At 41.0% G+C, this 19,903-nt stretch overlaps 1 protein-coding gene across 5 annotated transcripts in view; it reads right to left on the bottom strand.

Annotated features, from left to right (window-relative positions):
* The window catches only part of mgaa (MAX dimerization protein MGA a), a 103,962-nt gene that overhangs the window by 72,173 nt on the left and 11,886 nt on the right, over positions 1 to 19,903 (bottom strand). For all 5 annotated transcript variants that reach the window (XM_043698206.1, XM_043698209.1, XM_043698208.1 and 2 more), the window contains exons 3-9: positions 17,859 to 19,011; positions 7,907 to 7,973; positions 6,328 to 6,435; positions 5,668 to 5,823; positions 4,170 to 4,289; positions 2,716 to 3,260; positions 164 to 482 (exon numbers count right to left, since the gene is read on the bottom strand). In XM_043698206.1, coding sequence (XP_043554141.1) covers positions 164 to 482; positions 2,716 to 3,260; positions 4,170 to 4,289; positions 5,668 to 5,823; positions 6,328 to 6,435; positions 7,907 to 7,973; positions 17,859 to 19,011 — 2,468 coding nt within the window. The remainder of the gene's footprint in view (positions 1 to 163; positions 483 to 2,715; positions 3,261 to 4,169; positions 4,290 to 5,667; positions 5,824 to 6,327; positions 6,436 to 7,906; positions 7,974 to 17,858; positions 19,012 to 19,903) is intronic.

Raw genomic sequence — 19,903 nt, 5'->3', positions numbered from 1 at the left:
GTCGTCTACACTGTGCACATTTCTAAGACGTCCTGCTCCATGAACTATGTTAATTTAGAAATTTAGTCACTTTTCCACCAAACGGAATGCAGTTTGTAAACCAGTCTTTTAACTTCTATAAAGTTATCAAACTTCATCCTAAATCACTACAGAAAGCACTAACCATATTCAACTATTTTTTTCTTTTTCCTCTTTCTGGTTCTTGGTTTCCATTCATCATCATCTGCTAGTGCATCGTAGAATATCAGATCTTCCCGCAGAGCCTTGCTCAGCTGCCTCCTGCGTCTCCCAAAAGTCTTCAGCACCAACATCTCACGTTTTGGACACTTACAATTGAACATGCATTCTGGCTTGCGGCAATGCGTGGGCGGTTCTTTCATCTGTGACAGGCTAGAACAGATACAGCCTAAGCGGCAGAACTCATTCTTACACATTGGTGCCCGCTTAGGTATCACTCTGTGTTTTCTAGTTTGAAGCTTCCCCTAAAAGATGATGAGAGAAATATGCATTTTTATGCTCAACTGTGTTAGTCATACATCTTACACCGTTCACCTTAATTTAGACAAGTATAAAATCAAACATAGAAGAATGTTGCCAAACTCCTTACAGAGAGGAAAGCAACCTGTTTAAGAGTTCCATGTTTTGTCTGCCTTGAAATATTAGTTCAGCAAAAGAAAATACTAGTGCTGTCTTCTGCTTCACTGCTCCTCGTGCTGGGCCCACAATCCCCATACCCTTCAAACAGCGTGTTCAAGTTCCCAACCTGACTTTCAATTAAAATATATTAAGTGGCATCCACTTTCTACAATGTTCACCTCAACAGTTAGTTGGTCAGTGGAGAAAAGAAAATCAATAGCAGTGGCAATTGAAATATAACAGACTGGCTTGTGCAGATGTAACTTGGAAGATTATTAATTGGAAAGCATAACATGACCAGAAAGCAGAAAACTACAAGACGCTGGGTTTGGATTTTCACCTTTGAAGTGCGTAGTGAGTGTAAGGAAATACCCAGCATTGCACACCTGCTTCAGAAGGAAATGGTTCCAGAGATTAACTTTTTATTACTTGAGCAAGGGGAGGCAAATAGCAGGCTAGTCAGCCAATCTGGGTAAAAGGTTGTAGGCACTTACAGGGCCTGTTAGGTGTTGCAATGGATAATGTAAATAGCTTGCTTCAGAGCTGTGGAATTCTGGACCTCATACATTTCCCATGCCTTATCCATGCCAGCTGATGCCTACCCCAACAACCCCAATACATTATATCACAATGATGAACCCACAGTAATGAACTACTGAAGTCAAAATTTTTGACTTTCATTAAAAGATCTTCTTTTGCTGCATGCCAATAAAATGCTCAATCATCCAGACAGTATGAAGTATCAATGGAAAACCTTCAAGTGCTTCAAACCTTTATCTGGAGTAAATAAACAGTGCAATTGACAGAAGAGAAACGGTTTAACTTGGGGTTCATCTTTTTCAAAGACTTTGGGCTCTGAGCCAACGTATAATGAAACTTGGTGAACAGCCCAGGCATCCAGTGGACACAGGGGCACGAGGAACATCTTTTGAATGCACTTTTAAAAAGACTCCTTCAAACAGACTGGTTCATGACATCTGTGAAATGCCATCAACCATCAAAGGTTGGCCCAACTCCAAGAGAACTGAGGAGGCTAAGGACACTAACCCCACAATGCAGCTATGCAGGTTGGCAGGAAATCAGCCTGTACTTAAAAGGGACTTTTTTTTTTAAGATTAGATTAGATTAGATTAGATTAGATTACTTTACAGTGTGGAAACAGGCTCTTCGGCCCAACAAGTCCACACCGACCCGCCGAAGCGCAACCCACCCAGACCCATTCCCCTACATTTACCCCTTCCCTAACACTACGGGCAATTTAGCATGGCCAATTCACCTGACCTGCACATTTTTGGACTGTGGGAGGAAACCGGAGCACCCGGAGGAAACCCACGCAGACACGGGGAGAATGTGCAAACTCCAGACAGTCAGTCGCCTGAGGCGGGATTTGAACCCGGGTCTCTGGCACTGTGAGGCAGCAGTGCTAACCACTGTGCCACCGTGCTGCCCACCAAGTCAGAAACCCCGAGAATAGGAATCCATGAACCCTGGAATTAGGACCTGCCACTAATCTTAAGCAAGTTCCCAGGCTATCCAAAATCAGCAAAAAAATTAAGGTTTGGATGTTGAGAAAGACAGAAAATTAAAATTTAATAAGTAAATGTTCTTCTTGATGATGCCTTCAGAGGAACTGGAGTTTGAAGGAATTACAGTACTGAACTTAACAAGGCTGTGAAACTTGCAAGTACATACTTGCAAGTACCCTGTGGGAAACAGTAACCTTTCAAAGGCAACATAATTTCACCTTGCTCAGGAGGTCTAAGCTTTGTTATGTTCAGGTTGAACTACTGTGAAAATAAGTACAAACATTATTAACAATCTATAATCAAGATACTGATAAGGCGTAATAGAAGATGGTTTGTTTCAACAAAATCACACTTTTAACTTGTTAGCACTTGAAAGTGAATTAAGATATTGTCTGCTTTTGTTCCAACTGCACTCAACTTTATCAGCATTCATTATAGGTACACTGCAATTTCTAATTAAAAAAGGTCAATCTCAGCAAGTTTTGAATTCTTTTAGTCCCTTGTCAACATATTTCACCAGTTTCTTTCCTTTAATATAAAACAGAGCTGGTACCTGTGCAGTGAGTAGAGTTAAGAGAGATGCCTCTGCTCGTTCTTCAGTAATGTAAGTCCTTGACTTCCCATCCCAAAGGGCACTATTCTCCAGATCCATCAACTTCTTCTGCTTTTTGGACAGCCCCAGAGGTTTCATGCGTGTAGAACATGCTTTAGTAGGTGGGCTGGCTGTTTTTGGAGTTGATTTTGTACTGCTTGAAGACTTCTGCTCTTTGCTGGCTGCGTTAGATCGGATTACTTTTCCACTCCGTTCGCAGGCTTTGGAAACAGAGTTAACTGAAGTGGGCTGTGAGGAAACCACAGCTTGACTAGATGAGTGAGACTGTCCAGGGGTGGCTTCAGACGCCCGGTGTTTTAGTACACTATCCAATGTTCGGACATAACTGGAACTTTTGGTGGGCATCTGATAAACAACTTTTGATACTTTGTTTATGCATAGATCAGCTCGCTGTTTGATGATTTTCTCTTCATTTTCCAGGTATTCATCCAGTTTATCACTTAAGAAGGCAGAACGATTTTTCACAGTGTTTTCCAAATTGGAAGCTGGAACAAACACCAAAACAAAGAATCAGTTCACTTATTACTGTTTTTGAGCTCAAAGAAATTTTCATTGATGGAAGCAGCATAGTTCCCCCTTCTCCCCACAAGCCTGATGGCTGGTATGCAATTCTGTAATATACCTCCGGCCACAATCTGAATTGAGTTGCTTTGGGAAAGCTAGCTTTGACTTTTGCATAGCAAAATTTAAATGAATTAAAAAACAATAAGCAGCATAACTTGCTGTCACATAGCTGCAGGCACTTTGCTCAAGAGATGTATTGACATGATCTGCTAAAAGAAAAAGACCAGGTTAAATATTGAATTTCTTCCTTGATATCAAATCCAACTGTTAATGTCCATATAATGAAATACATTTGCTACCTGGATCTATCCCAGCACCTGACAGGTGAAGGCTTGAGGCCCCCCCTTATATTGCAACTCATTTGATGGAGTCACCAGATCCCAAAGAACAAGCAGCTCACTGTAGAAGAGTAACAGATGGCCTGGTCAAGTACTGCAATGACTAAACATCTAGGTAAGGATAAAAGCAACTGGGTTGACAGGTTGCAGAATAGAAAAAATAGTGCAGGCTATTAAGCATGGGAGAAATTTAGCTAATTCATGATGGGATGGGAATTGGGGAGGTCAGGTGATAGCAGCAGCTTCTGTTCTTTGAAGTGGGGTTGGAAGAATGACGTTGGGATGGCTTTCAATTTTGTTGTCTGGATGTAAAATGTACTTCAAACAAATTGTTTGCCCCTCACAAACATGTGTTAATTTTTGGTAAACTAATTTCAACAGAGTGAAAAGAGAAAAAATAATCAGGTGGCAATCAATCCAGTTGGGTGCCAGTTGAAAATTAGCCCCATGAACGTTTTCAGTCACAAGAGCGCACCAATTTGAAGAACTTACTTGCTTCAGTCTGTTTGGAAACAGATGCCCCAGTCTGCTGTGCAAGTTTTTGTTTCCAACCCTTCAGTTTTGTAAAATCATTTGTTTTTCCTGTTCTGGAAATAAATGGAATTTCTTCTTCTGTTGAATGTTTATTAAGAAAAACACATGTTAAAAGGAGACATCAGTAACTGCACAAAACAAAAATTCTCATCTAAAATTAGTGGCTATTGTTACTGTACAAATTTAAATTGAAAGTAAAGAGAAGTAAAGGTTAATCAAGCCTCATTTCTGATCACATTTCTGGTTACTTTAAGAATCCTGATTTACAGTTAGTCTGAAAAAAACAGTATCTTCCAGAAAAATACATTCTGCTTACAAAAGTGGAAAAGGGAAGAATAATGTATACCGTTGTGCCTTTTCTTTTAAAAAAAAGTTCTGAACAGGGTGAAGATACAAAAGGTTAATCTAAGGCTGAATCAACTCTCAAACACCAAACTGCTCGAATGGACTGAGGGTGAACAGCTATCCCACAACTTGTTATATTAAATAGCCGTTCTTATCTCATGTTGTCCTTCTGTTCCAATTTTTGCATCTTTGAAAAACGAGTCACATCTTACATTGTTGCCACATGTAGGGTACTGACAGGCTTTATTACATGTTAGAAAACACAGCTTTTATAACATCACACACTGCACTCTGGAATGGCATGCCCAAACTGACAGGTAGGGATGGAGGCCAATGATAAATTGTTTTTGGAAAAAGAAGAAACTTAACCAGAACAAAAATAGGGAATTATAGTGTTTAAGATTTCTATTATGAAAAATATTAAGCATAGTTGTGGTTAGATTTATATATCTATACAGAACAGGTAAGCAGGCCTTAAACATCTAACAGTGTGACTCAAATACCCAACATGAGCTTCACCCTTTAAGTACAGCCCTCCAAATTTCATGGTCTCAGTTTGATACATCCTCAACATGTAATAAGAGTCAAGATGTGTTGTGAGCAGAACGATTTCAGTTATCAGGAAAAGTCAATACTAGCATAGCTCCTTTCCAATTTAGTTGCAGAGCTTTCATTGAAAAATAAAGCCATTTGATTTAAATGGAGACATATTACTAATTTTATTCATATCTCACAAATACCATTATTTGCTTTGTCACAAAACTGAAATCCACTTAATTATTAAGCTTGAACAAATATTAAGTGGTTAATTACATTCGAAGTTCTAACATCAATTTTTAAAAATGGTCTGGAAGACTAATCAGTGCTTCAATATTTAAACTGAGTTTGAATTCAGTCTTGTCTCTGAATTTTAAATTAAAATCTTTAGAAAAAAATAATTCAAATCTTGATAGACACTGACAGAAACAGTTCAGTCCAATCCCAATGACTAAAAGTCAATACTGATACGGATGAGGGAAGAACAGAATGTGGGCCCAATCAATGAATGGTATCAAACATTTTTATTTAGTACAGGACCGGTCATGCTTCACTAAATTGGCTGCTTGCTCACCTGGAGGTCTCTGGTCAGTTTGTGTGGAGGGTGAGCATTCTAAGGCATCTCTGCATCCAGGTTTAACAAATCCTGCTGGTGGAGGAAGTAATACAATTCCCAAATGCTTCAAGTTTAGGCTGACTTTTGACATCAGGGAACTTGGTTTAACACCACCTATAGGAAGAACACATTCATTTAAATCAGACCTAAAGCCTTACAAAACAAACCAAAACAGTTTGTTTTTCATAGAATTTAAAAGGTGCAACATATAAATGATCACATGATTTCAGCTATTACAAGGGGGCATAGCTTTAAATTAAGGGGGGGTAGGTATAGGACAGATGTTAGGGGTAGGTTCTTTACTCAGCGAGTCGTGAGTTCATGGAATGCCCTGCCAGTAGCAGTGGTGGACTCTCCCTCATTATGGGTATTTAAGCAGGCATTGGATAGGCATATGGAGGATAGTGGGCTAGTGTAGGTTAGGTGGGCTTGGATTGGCGCAACATCGAGGGCCGAAGGGCCTGTACTGCGCTGTATTCTTCTATGTTCTATGAAATTGATCAAATCATACTGGAAATCAAGCCGACTAGATACATCTCAAATCACTTCTAAACATCTACTTTACAATCTCTGATAAGCAGATTGGCTTTCATGCTTTGTTATATCAATCTTAGTCACCTGTTTTAAGTGATGGGTGCATAATGACTCTGGAGTCAAAATGAGTTAAGTCTTCAATTAGCTTCTCTTCCAGTCTTTCAATTTTCTCCTCAGCACTTTCTTGGGGAACTGCAAGAATGAAAAGTAACATCACATTTTCAAAAAAGCATAGCGAGTACAAACAGGAAAAGGAATCAAAATAGATTGGACTTAAATCTCAAATTTGACTTCCCCATTAAAGTCAATCAACCCACACACTGCCAAACAGAGTACTCAACAAAACTTCACATATGAAGGCATCTCCCCATACTCCAAGTTAATATGCAAAATTTGACTAAACTGGAATATCAACATCCTACTAGATACCATGCTTACAAAGAGAGCTATTTGAACAATTGGTTTGTAAAGATTATAGAGACAAATATAGTTACATAATTAAATGCTGTGTGAATTCAACCATGAAAGTGTTTTATAAAGAAGCCAAATTAGTCTGATGTTTCACGCAGAATCCAAAAGTTAGACATGTATTTTACAGACCGGTTTCATTTACCATTGCAACACGTAGTTCAACAGAAGTTCACAATGCATTTTCACAGAATATTCATGACGGGGTAAAAACTATGATTATGCGATCATAAGAACAAATCTGGCTACTGAACTAAATGGCCATTCCTATCCCATGTTGTCATTTTGCTCCCATTTATCTATCTTTGAGGAAAGAATTATACCATATACTATTGCCATGTATAGGGCACTGAAAGCCTTTATTAATTGTAGTGAAAAAAACAGCTTTCGCAATATCACAAATTGTGTGCTGTCTCCTAGAACATTGAAACAAAAGCAGAAATTGATGGATAAATTCAAATAAAGCAGAGTCAATGTTTCTCCAGCAATTTCTGTTTTTGTTTCAGATTTCCAGCATCTACAGCTCTTGCCTTTATTTTAGTGTTTAACTCACTGTCACATCTCTTCCAGGTATGCCTACCTTGAAGTTCTGCTCCTCTCTCCAATTCAATTTCTATTCTAATCTTTCTTCTTGTCTACCATCATTACTTTCATTGTCAGTCAGTCAGTGTTAGCCAACCCATTCTCACCCACTTATGGTCTCCATTGTCAGCTTTTCTTCATCCCTGGCATACCAGTACCCAACTCTTTGTTTGCCTGTTCCTTTCTCTGGGCTCCATCTTCACTGTCATGTACTCCTTTGCACCTAGGCCCTGTGTTTAGCTTACATACCATCTTTTATTAGCTGCTACTCGTTCTGATGAAGGGACTTGACACCTGAAACATTGACTTTGCATGCTATACACAGTGCCGCCAGACCAGCTCAGTTTCTCCAGTAATTTTAGTTTGTTTTCTTCTAGAACATGCATTCAGTTAGTTGGAAACTTTCTTGTCGATTTTGCTCATTTCTATTACTGAATTTAGAACTGTAACGTAGCTCTCATCAGAAGCAACAGCAAGGTTCTAGTAAAATAAAACTTGAATAAATAGCATACAGAGAAACTTATTGAACTCCAGGTTAATTAACTCAGGTTAATCTGGCTACCAGCATCATTGCTCTGCACACAACAAAATGGAGAATTTTTATGGTTCATACCTGTCTGATGGATGAGATCACTCGAGTTCTCTGGTACCTGCTCAACCAGGTGGGACTGCAAGGCATCCTGAAAAAAATATTTAAATGAGAGAATAACAAACAATTCAGAAGTAAACACAAACATAACTATTTTAGTCTTGTTTAAAAAGTCAAGAAATTCAAAAATGTGGATTTTATGCAAAATGAACAGAAGTGAACCACTCCTTACATAATCCTAATCCAATAGTTTGTTTGAGCTCTGAATGCCAATGTCTGAAGCAAATGCCCCACAGTCAAGTTCCCTTATTTCCTCCTACTAAATCATCACTCAGTTCCCACAGCTATTCAACCTACCTCCTATACAAATTGGCATTATAATGGTCCAGGTTTTGAGAAACAAAGTGAAAAAGGGAAAGACAAAATTCTTTTGTTTTAAAAAGCATTTATACACTCTTTCACAAACTCACAAAGTCCAAAAGTGCTTTACAACTGAAGTACTTAAGTATAATCATTGCTGCAATGTCAGAAACACAACAGCCAATTTATACGTAGCAAATTCCAACAAAAATAAATTATAATGATTAGTTAAGATTTTTTGAAAATGTTGGATGTTGCTTGAATTGTAAACACTGGCCACAAAACATTTCCTATTCTCCTATAGGATCTTTTCATCTCAGAAGTCAGAAGGAACCTCTGCAATACTAAACAAAATGTGAAGAAATAGTTGCTGATGAAGGGCTCCCCCCTTAACGTCGATTTTCCTGCTCTTCAGATGCTGCCTGACCTGCTGTGCTTTTCCAGCACCACTCTAATCTTGACTGAGCATCCGAGTAACAGCAAGCCATTTCTCTTTGGTGATGTGATCAACATTTATCCCTCAAACATTATCAATAAAACTGACTAGCCTACAAACTGATGCACACTACTTTCTTGGGTAAGGGGGTCACAATGCATGGACTGCCTGCACTGACCGAGGTGGAAGTAGGCACCATGGAAAGTTAGCACTCGTTTACCGGATTAAACTGTGGGGCCAAAAGCCGCTAGCAGTACTCCCCATCTCATCCACTCCTGGCTAACCAAGGGTTCAGTTAGCAGCCAAGTAATTGTTGCGACGAGCACATCAATGGGTTTTGCTGAACAGGACTCAGGTAAGTACCTCTTTTGGGTCAGGATTAGAGATGACATATAGGAGAACGTGAACAGCATACACACTAAGATGCTGGGTGCATTGTTTACACTTCCAGACAGCTTTCTGTCACTGTCGCAGAGGTCTCACACCAAAATAGAAAATTGGTTAGCTAGCAGGAAATATAACAGGCAGAAATGGGTTTTTGACAGGTGGAAAAATGTAATGGGAGAGTATGCCACAATGATCAGTGCTGGACCCTTAACTTTTCAAAATTTATATAAATGACCGGAAAAAGGAAGTAAAGGTATGGTTGCTATCTTTTGCAAGGAACATATCTTTTTATTTTGTGTTTTTAAAAACTGGAGGATGAGTTTTAAAAATTAGTGTTTTATAAAGCGGCAGCAGTTTTGAAAGCAAGTAACCTGACATCCATGACAAGTATCAGAAACAAATGTTTGAACAACATAGTAATTAAAATGGAGTTGCAGACAATTGGCAGTCAGAGCGGGATTGGTTCTCAAGTAACTGAACAGCTTGGAGTTGTGAACACGATACAGAGAAGGAGAGAGAGTGAACAATGTTCAGTCCTTTCCCAGCTCAGGAGCAGTCTCTGTTCTCTGCAATCAAAATTCACTGTAAACCTGAAAAATGAAGTATCTTTCCTGCAATAGTTGCTATAAGGTGTGATTTTTAACTGACGAGTCAGAGACTTTTTTGTAAGGAAACCTGCCTCTTGTGTCTTTTTACCAACCAGTGGAAGCACCTGAGATTGGATTGGAAGCAGAAGCAATGAAGATTTGGGTGTAGTATTGCTCAGTAATACAGATGAAAGAAAGCACCAGGATCTATATAATATTGAAGGTATGACACTGGAAAAAGCAAAGGATTTTTGCTGGCAGTCTTAAAGGAAATTTCAAAACCAAGCTTGGTTGACTGGCGGACAAACTAGAGGTAGCCCTGCTTGACAGAGCTAAAATGTAGAGATAATTGAGGTACTAGTATGTTACTTGGTTTTAGAGGAAAAACAAAAGAGGTGAAGTACTTCGGTTAGTAAGTTGTCAGAAACAAGTGGCATTCAGTTACAGCTGAAGCAGTTTGAGCATGAGATTAGATTACTTACAGTGTGGAAACAGGCCCTTCGGCACAACAAGTCCACACCGACCCGCCGAAGCATAACCCACCCAGACCCATTCCCCTACATTTACCTCTTCACCTAACACTACGGGCAATTTAGCATGGCCAATTCGCCTAACCTGGACATTTTTTTTTGGATTGTGGGAGGAAACCGGAGCACCCGGAGGAAACCCCGCAGACACAGGGAGAATGTGCAAACTCCACACAGTCAGTCGCCTCAGGCGGGAATTGAACCCGGGTCTCTGGCGCAGTGAGGCAACAGGGCTAACCACTGTGCCACCATGCCGCCCACAAACAGATGGGTTTTTCAGACAACGTCTTTTTAATTCTAGGCATTTATTGCATTCACATACTATCATTGTCGTGGTGTGGTGGGAATCGAACCCGTCTCCCCAGAATATTACCTGGCTTTGCTGTGTTAACAATCCAGAGATAATACCACTAGGCTATCGCAGAAAGCCCAAAGGAGGAAAGAAGAAACTATAGATGGCAGGAAAAAATAAGGAACGGGAGATGGAAAGGAGAGAACAGGGGTGGCACGGTGGCAAGCATTGCTGCCTCAGAGCGCCAGAGACCTGGGTTCAATTCCTGCCTCAGGCAACTGTGTGGAGCCTGCACATTCTCCCAGTGTCTGCGTGGATTTCCTCCCACAGTCCAAAGATGTGCAGGTTAGGTGAACTGGCCTTGCTAAATGCCCGCAGTGTTAGGTGAAGAAGTAAACGTAGGGGAATGGGTCTGGGTGGGTTGCTCTTTGGAGGGTCGGTGTGGACTTGTTGGGCTGAAGGGCCTGTTTTCACACTGTAAGTAATCTAATCTGATGTAAACTAATCAATTGAGAATACTAGAATTAAAAGTGCAAGAGAAAGACAAAGCAAAGTTGCGTGAATATTACGTTAAAATAGAACAGTTGAACAGAAGACGGCAGGTATTGAAGTAGATGATGTAGGAAAAGACTGGGCAATGCTTATGTGAATAATTTGACCATATAGCACAAAAAAACATGCTTCACTGTCAGAAGTGGTTTCTCAGTGAAGATAATTAAATTTACTTCAGAGAAATTAGCAGAGACATCTAGGCAAAGATTCTGGAGTTTACGGAACCAGCCTGATCAATCCTATATTGAATTTGAAAGGGTTAGATGAATAAAAGTTTTATAAAGAACTACATATTAAGCTCTTAGAGACACTATCCTCAGGAGGAATTTTTAAAACACTGCCAACTGTATTAAGAACTCATGTTAAAGACTGAAAGGTTGCGACTGCTGGACAGGCAATAATAATGGCTAATGATTATGATCTAATCCGTATATAGACTGTAGGGAAATAGTTGGCGACATCTTGCAAAATGTCCAGATTACAGAGGAGGAAGTGCTAGATGTCTTGAAATGGTTAAAGGTGAATAAATCCCCAGGACCTGATCAGGTGTACCCCAGAATTCTGTGGGAAGCGAGAGAAGTGATTGCTGGGCCTCTTGCTGAGATATTTGTATCATTGATAGTCACAGGTGAGATGCCGGAAGACTGGAGGTTGGCAAACATGGTGCCACTGTTTAAGAAGGGTGGTAAGGACAAGCCAGGGAACTATAGACCGGTGAGCCTGACCTCAGTGGTGGGCAAGTTGTTGGAGGGAATCCTGAGTGACAGGATGTACATGTATTTGGAAAGGCAAGGACTGATTAGGGATAGTCAACATAGCTTTGTGTGTGAGCAATCATGTCTCTCAAACTTGATTGAGTTTTTTGATGAAGTAACAAAGAAGATTGATGAGGGCAGAGCAGTAGATGTGATCTATAAGGACTTCAGTAAGGCGTTCGACAAGGTTCCCCATGAGAGATTGATTAGCAATGTTAGATCTCATGGAATACAGGGAGAACTAGCCATTTGGATACAGAACTGGCTCAAAAGGTAGAAGACAGAGGGTGGTGGTGGAGGGTTGTTTTTCAGACTGGAGGCCTGTGACCAGTGGAGTGCCACAAGAATCGATGCTGGGCCCTCTACTTTTTGTCATTTACATAAATGATTTGTATGCGAGCATTAGAGGTACAGTTAGTAAGTTTGCAGATGACACCAAAATTGGAGGTGTCGTGGTCAGCAAAGAGGGTTACCTCAGATTACAACAGGATCTGGACCAGATGGGCCAATGGGCTGAGAAGTGGCAGATGGAGTTTAATTCAGATAAATGCGAGGTGCTGCATTTTGGGAAAGCAAATCTTAGCATGACTTATACACTTAATGGCAAGGTCCTGAACAAAGGGACCTTGGAGTGCAGGTTCATAGCTCCTTGAAAGTGGAGTCGCAGGTAGATAGGATAGTGAAGAAGGCACTTGGTATACTTTCCTTTATTGGTCAGAGTATTGAATACAGGAGTTGGGAGGTCATGTTACGGCTGTACAGGACATGGGTTAGGCCACTGTTGGAATATTGTGTGCAATTCTGGTCTTCTTCCTATCGGAGAGATGTTGTGAAACTTAAGGGGTTCAGAAAAGATTTACAAGGATGTTGCCAGGGTTGCAGGATCTGAGCTACAGGGAGAAGCTGAACAGGCGGTTTTGCCTGGAGCGTCAGAGGCTGAGGGGTGACCTTATAGAGGAGCATGGATAGGATAAATAGGCAAAGTCATTTCCCTGGGGACAGGGAGTCCAGAACTAGAGGGCATAGGTTTCGGGTGAGAGGGGAAAGATATAAGAGAGACCTAAGGGGCAACTTTTTCACGCAGAGGGTGGTACGTGTATGGAATGAGCTGCCAGAGGATGTGGTGGAGGCTGGTACAATTGCAACATTTAAAAGGCATTTGGATGGGTATATGAATAGGAAGGGTTTGGAGGGATATGGCCGGGTGCTGGCAGGTAGGACTAGATTGGGTTGGGATATCTGGTCGGCATGGACAGGTTAGACCAAAGGGTCTGTTTCCATGCTGTACATCTCTATGACTCTAAAGATGAAGTTTTCTTCGGTCACCCTCAAATTTGAAAGGGATAAGAAACGAGAGATAATTAGATTAAGATGTCTTGACAAATGTCTGTGGAAAGGATGTTTACCTTTGGAAGAATCCAGAAATAGGGAAAATTATTTTTAAACAATAGGTCAAGGCATTTACAACAGAGAGGAGATAATGTTTTCCCTCAGAGGGTCACAACTTTCTTCCTCAAATGACAACAGAAGAGTCTGCATTATATTAAAGCAGATAGATTCTTGATAAGCAAGGGAGTAAAGGGTTATTGGGGGGGGGGGGGGGGGGGGGGGCTAAGCAGGACTGTGGAGCAATCAGATCAGCCACAATCTTACTGAGATGATCAGGCCTCAGCGGCCTAACTTCATGTTCAGATTGGAACATGAGAAAGTTAAACATAACAGCACCAAAAGGAACCCAAAAATAATAGTATGAGAACGGAAGGAAACAGTTGAAATCTAGAGCTTAAGAAGAATTTGGAATATTAGTGAGCTATCTCATTGATATTTATCTAAAAACTTATCTTCAAATGCATTCAGCTCAATTTAAGATAGGTTTGTGTGTAGTAATCTGTTAGAAACAATAAAACGGAACAACCATATTGTGGATTACAAGGTGTTAAATTGATCCAAGTGAAATATGGACTCATACCAAATCAATATAAGAGATGTACAGTGCAGAAACAGACCTTTGGTACAACTCATTCATGTCAACCAGATATCCCCAACATTAATCTAGCCCCATTTGCCAGTATTTGATCCACACCCCGTTAAAACCTTCCTATTCATGTACCCATCCAGATGATTTTGTATGAAAGGGAGAGTTGAGAGGCTGGACTAGATGACAGTGGGAGCCGATAGTTGTGAGGCTGGCTGAGATGACAGCGACGGAGATGTTGATAAGGGTTTGCACTACTGCTATAATTGGGGGTGGGTGGGGGGGGATATACTTGGAAATACATCCAGGGAAGTTATTTGGATGGAACTGAGAAATAAGAATGGGATGATCACATTACTGGGATTGTATTATAGACACCCTAATAGTCAGCAGGAAATTGAGAAACAAAGTTGTAAGGAGATGGAGGATTTTGGGTAATCAAAGATGGAGGATGGGAAAAATTGTGGCTGGAAGAGCTGCTCCTTTGAGGTATTTTAGGTGTTGGAGGTGATTTCCTCAAATTCCAGGAGCAGTAATTACTGTTTTATATGCTGTTGCGTTCTTCTGGAACTTTGGGGAAAAAGGTCAAAACAACAGCACTTTTAAAACGAGAAAAGACAGACAAAGGTATCAAGCTCATGGTCAGGAGGGAGAGAAAGAAACAGACACTGCTAACGGACACAGCAGTGAATTTGCACAGTTACTGCCTTTGCTGTTTGAGTACATGTATCTCTGGAGATCAGAGTGCATCTAGGAAAAATTAATAAACAGCAAAATTCACAGCTGACCTTGGAGGAACCTGTGTGGGGCAACTCACAGCACAGGAGCAGATAAGTGTATAGTTTTAACATGTAACCTCGCTGCAAGTCTGCAGTAGTGAACAGAGTGGGTTCTTTCTTGATTATATGTTTTACAAAATCCCCTCTTACTGATTAATTTTTTAAAAAATATAAACCATAAGTACTAACTGAGCCTGGAGCACTTTTAGGTCAAAAGGACAGTGATATTTTCTGGGTCTGTAGATTGTGAAGGAGCAAAAGATGACGTTTGGTAGAGTGATATGCTCTTCCTGTCGGATGTGGGAGTTTAGGGAGTGTTTCCATGTTACTGTTGATTATGCCTGCAGTGTAATTTGCCACTTCTATCGGATCGCATGGATTGGTTGGAGCGACAGTTAGAGGCAATGAGGAATTTACAAGAGCTAAGGGGGTGTGATTGATGGCAGTTATAGGGAGGGAGAAAAGCCGTACATACAGTCAGGTAGATGGGTTAACGCCAGGCAAGGTAGGAGGGGTAAGCAGGCAGTGCAGGAGTTTTCTGTGACTACCCCCATTTCAAACAAGTATGCTGTTTTGGAAAAGGTAGGGGGTGATGGACTCTCAGGGGAATGTAGGATGAACAGCCAAGCTTCTGGTACCGTGACAGGCTCTAATGCAATGAGGGATAAGTCAGGTTCCAAGAGAATCGATTGTAATAGGAGACTGTCTAGTCAGAGGCACAGACACACGTTTCTGCAGCCAGCAACAAGAAATCAGAATGGTGTGTTGCCTCCGTGGTGCCAGGATCAAGGATGTCTGAGAGAGGGTGCAGAATGTTCTCAAAGGGATAGGAACCAGAAACAAGTCATTATACACATTGGAACCAACAACATAGGAAGGAAAAAGGGAGAATACAGAAAGTTAGGCAGGAATTTAAAATGGAGGCCCTTGAGGGTAGTAATATCTAGATTACACCCAGTGCTACATGCTAGTGAGGGTAGGAACAGGAGGATAGAACAGATGAATGCAGTGGCTGAGGACTGGTGCAGGAGAGAAGGGTTCACACTTTTGGATTATTGAAATCTCTTCTGGGGTAGAAATGACCTGTACAAGAAGGATGGATTGCACCTGAATTAGCAGGGAGATTTGCTAGAGCCGCTCGGGAGGATTTAAACTAGTAAGGTGGGATCCAGGGAAATTCTGAGGAAAATGATCAATCGGAGACTGGTACAGTTGGGAAAGGGAGTAAGTCAAACAGTCAGGGCAGGGCAAAGTAGAGAACAAAGGTAAGACTGTTAAATTACTGCAACAGAGAAGCCAGATGAACTCAGGGCATTGTTAGGAACAAGTGAATGGGATATCATAGCAATTACAGAAACGTGGCTCAGGAATTGACAGGACTGGCAGCTTAATGGTCCAGGAGAAAGTGAAGACTGCAGATGCTGGAGATCAGAGCTGAAAATGTGTTGCTGGAAAAGCACAGCAGGTCAGGCAGCATTCAAGGTGCAGGAGAATCGACGTTTCGGGCATAGGCTTATGCCCGAAACGTCGATTCTCCTGTTCCTTGGATGCTGCCTGACCTGCTGCGCTTTTCCAGCAACACATTTTCAGCTCTGATCTCCAGCATATGCAGTCCTCACTTTCTCTGGAGAGGCTGAATAGGCTGGGGCTGTTTTCCCTGGAGCGTCAGAGGCTGAGGAGTGACTTTATAGAGGTTTATAAAATCATGAAGGGCATGGATAGGATAAATAGACAAGGTGAGAGGGGAAAGACATAAAAGGGACGCAAGGGGCAATTTTTTACACAGAGGGTGGCGCGTGTATGAAATGAGCTGGCAGAGGAAGTAGCGGAGGATGATTCAATAACAGCATTTATTGGACATGTAAATGAATATATGAATCGGAAGGATTGAGAGGGATATGGGCCAAGTGCTGGCAAATGAGACTAGATTAGGTTCGGATTTCTGGTCGGCATTGACGAGTTGGACTGAAGGGTCTGTTTCTGTGCTGTACACCTCTATGACTCTAAAATGTACCAGCCTCCACCACCTCCTCTGGCAGCTCATTCCATACATGCATTACCCTCTGTGAAAATGGTGCCCCTCAGATTTCTGAAATCTTTCCCCTCTCACCTTAAACCTATGCCCTTTAGTTTTGGACTCCCCTATCCTGGGGATAAAAGACTTTGTCTCTCATCCTACCCATGCTCCTCATGATTTTATAAACCTCCAGAAAAAGTTATCCCTCAGCCTCCGACACTCCAGGGAAAATAGCCCCAGCCATTTCAGGTTTTCCGTGCAGCTCAAACCCTCCAACCCTGGCAACATCCTTGTAAATCTTTTCTGAACCCTTTCAGGTTTTTCAAATCGTTCCGAGAACAGGGAGATCAGAATTGAACAGTGTTCGAAAAGTGACCTAATCAATCTCCTGTACAGTCACAACATGCACTGCCCGCCCTAGTTTTCTTTGCAAACTTTGTATAAATAGTTTTCTAGTTTGATATGAATCTGTCACACTGCTGGATTGATCAATTTCACCCTTAATTAGGTGTAGTTAATTTGAATAAACACCATACCCTCTCAGTACACATTTAATGATCAGCCTTTCTGATAACAATGACTAAAAAGCCCCAAACTATAGTGTTCCAAAGGTAATCATTATAGTCAGAGTCAGAGTTGTACAGCATGGAAACTGACCCTTCAGTCCAACTCCTCCATGCTGACCAGATATCCTAACCGAAGCTAGTCCCATTTGCCAGCAATTGGCTCATTTCCCTCTCAACCCCTCCTATTCATATACTCATTCAGATGCTTTTTAAATGTTGTAATTGTACCAGTCTTCACCACTTCCTCTGGCAGCTCATTCCATACACACATTACCCTGTGAGAGAAAAAATGGCCACTTAGGTCCCTTTGAAAATTTATCCCCCTTCATTCTAATCCTATGCCCTCTTGTTCTGCATTCCCCACCTAAGGGAAAAGACCTTGTCTATTCACCTGTCCATGCCCCTCATGGTTTCATAAATGCCTATAAGGTAATCTCTGAGCCTCCAATGCTCCAGGGAAAACGGTTCCAGCCTATTCAGCCTCTCCTTATAACTCAAATGCTCCAACCCTGGCACATCCTTGTAAATCGTTTCTGAACCCTTTCAAGTTCCACAACATACTTCCAATAGGAGGGAGACCAGTTTTGAATAACTGTAAACTGTGAACATTTAAGTATTCATAAAATATACTGAAAGGTCCACTTATTAGCTGTTTTGTCAATATACCTAGGAATGAAACATTTTAACCACGAGAATAAGTTATTTAATGAAATACATGCCTAATTTACAGATAACACCCTTACCTGAGATGCGTATGACACGAAGGTAACCCCCTCTACGTCATCCAGGTCTGGACTGACATCACAGAACACTTCTTCCTGTTCCAAGGGTTCAGAGGAATCCAGGGAAACAGCTGCTGCAGAGTCAGGATGGTCACCTTTTGCAGACTGTTGCAACCTTTTTGATCGACTCCGTCTATTAGCTCTGACTGAGAGATGTTGTTGTTTTGATACACACTGAGACTTGGAGCTGGAGTGTAGTACAGGCATTTCTTTAATACTCTCAGCTGTGCCGTCTGGAGGTCTCCAGATACCTGAACTGAAGGCCTTAGTCGATAAACGTGATGACTTTGAACAAATAGGTGAATCCTCAATACAATTATCCACATTACCTGCAGGGCTCCAAATCTCACAATTTGTAGTCTTTTCATTGTGTTTGATGTTGCAAAATTCGGAATTTTCACTAGAAGCCTTTTGGGATGGTGTTGTATGAGATGCAACTGAGCGATGTGACATTGCAGAAGTACTCCTTTTCTTTTTAGTCCTTCCAGACACAGAATCAGAGTCATTCCCTTTGTATTTGATGCCCTCTGGCAATGAGTCCACACTTTCTGGCTTAGATTTTTCAGCCGAACTGGATGAATGAGAAGGTTTTGCTGCTGAACTTAGAGGGAGGAGAGCACGAGGAGTCAAAGGTACCCTGATTCTCCGACGAGGAGATAGCAATTTTTGTGGCAGGTCAGATATTTTTATAGTACTCTTTGTAATGGTGCATGGCTCCAAGCAAACAACGGGCATTTTGCCACTTTCCATTCGCAGCATCTTGGCTTTAGCTACCCCTTCAGAGCTATTCAATGGCCGTTTCACAGCCCCAGTATTTGCATCCACTTCACTGGCACCATTTTTATCGACAGTTTTATTCACTAAATCACATTTAGCCCCATCAAGCGGTTGCCCTGAAGCTGGAGTGCTCTGGTTGGAAGAATCTAAATAATTCTCCTCCTCTTTCTTACATTTCAGCCCAGCACTATCAAGATTCTCTCTGTTTGCTGCATGGTAGTACTCATCTTCTGGTGGCTCTTCTTTGATAATGATATTGAAAGATTCTTCCTGATCTTCAGATGGTGCAATACCGAATGAATGAGTAGAATACACATTAGGGAGCTGTTTTAAGATGCTGGAGAATAAAGAAAATATAAAGCAAGTTAAATTCATATCAAATATAGAATATCCTCAAAATTCTGACACATATCAATGTATAACATGATAGTAAGAGTGGAATTATTCTGGAGTGATATGAATAATGATGGGAGAGGTGGGAAAATACAGTAAGAATGAAAAAAAAAAATCAGATTCTCAACAATAGAGAAACAATTTTCCAGTTTTCCCCTCAACTCTAAATGGCAATTTCAGAATTTCACCACTGAACGGCAACTACCTTGTTTCCACACATTAGCATCTCATTAAAGCCTAACTCACCTTATTTACAAGCGATTTCCAATTGTCTTCTCCTTCCCTGAGAAACTAGATAGAGCAAATTTTCAAAACACAAGTAAGAGTAGATACCTGGCAAGTGCAGCTTGTTACTTAAAAGGTACAATGATTATTATTGGAATTATCTGCAGAGAATTGCATGTCACAATATATTTTCAAGATTTGGTCACTAAATGGCCATGGAGCTAAAGTAACCCAGTGGTGTCTCCAACTTAGTCTATTCACTACCTTCCTTTTCACACTATTTTCACAAGCAATATGTGGACGCTGATTGTTACCTCTCTTTAAGAATTGTTACTGTCATTTCCCTCATCCTCAATTTCTCCTATTTAGCCTCTCAGAAGCTGCAGTCATATTAGATCTTGTTCAGTTTTACTTGCCTGGCCTTGCCCTACTTGTCTTCTGCACAAGATTGACCTTTCCCTCGAACACTTGTTGCTTTTCAATCTTTCCTTACGCATCCCTGCCCCAGACATTCCTCATCGTCATATTCTCCGTCATCCTACCCAGAATTGTTCTTTACTTCAACCCATCTCCCACTATTTTCTACAAACCTGTTAGCTTTTCAATTCTTC

This window comes from Chiloscyllium plagiosum, chromosome 10 (assembly GCF_004010195.1).
Source record: "Chiloscyllium plagiosum isolate BGI_BamShark_2017 chromosome 10, ASM401019v2, whole genome shotgun sequence".
In the NCBI taxonomy this organism is placed as follows: domain Eukaryota; kingdom Metazoa; phylum Chordata; class Chondrichthyes; order Orectolobiformes; family Hemiscylliidae; genus Chiloscyllium; species Chiloscyllium plagiosum.
Note: the sequence above shows the minus strand (reverse complement) of the source record. Positions and strands in the feature narration are given on the sequence as shown.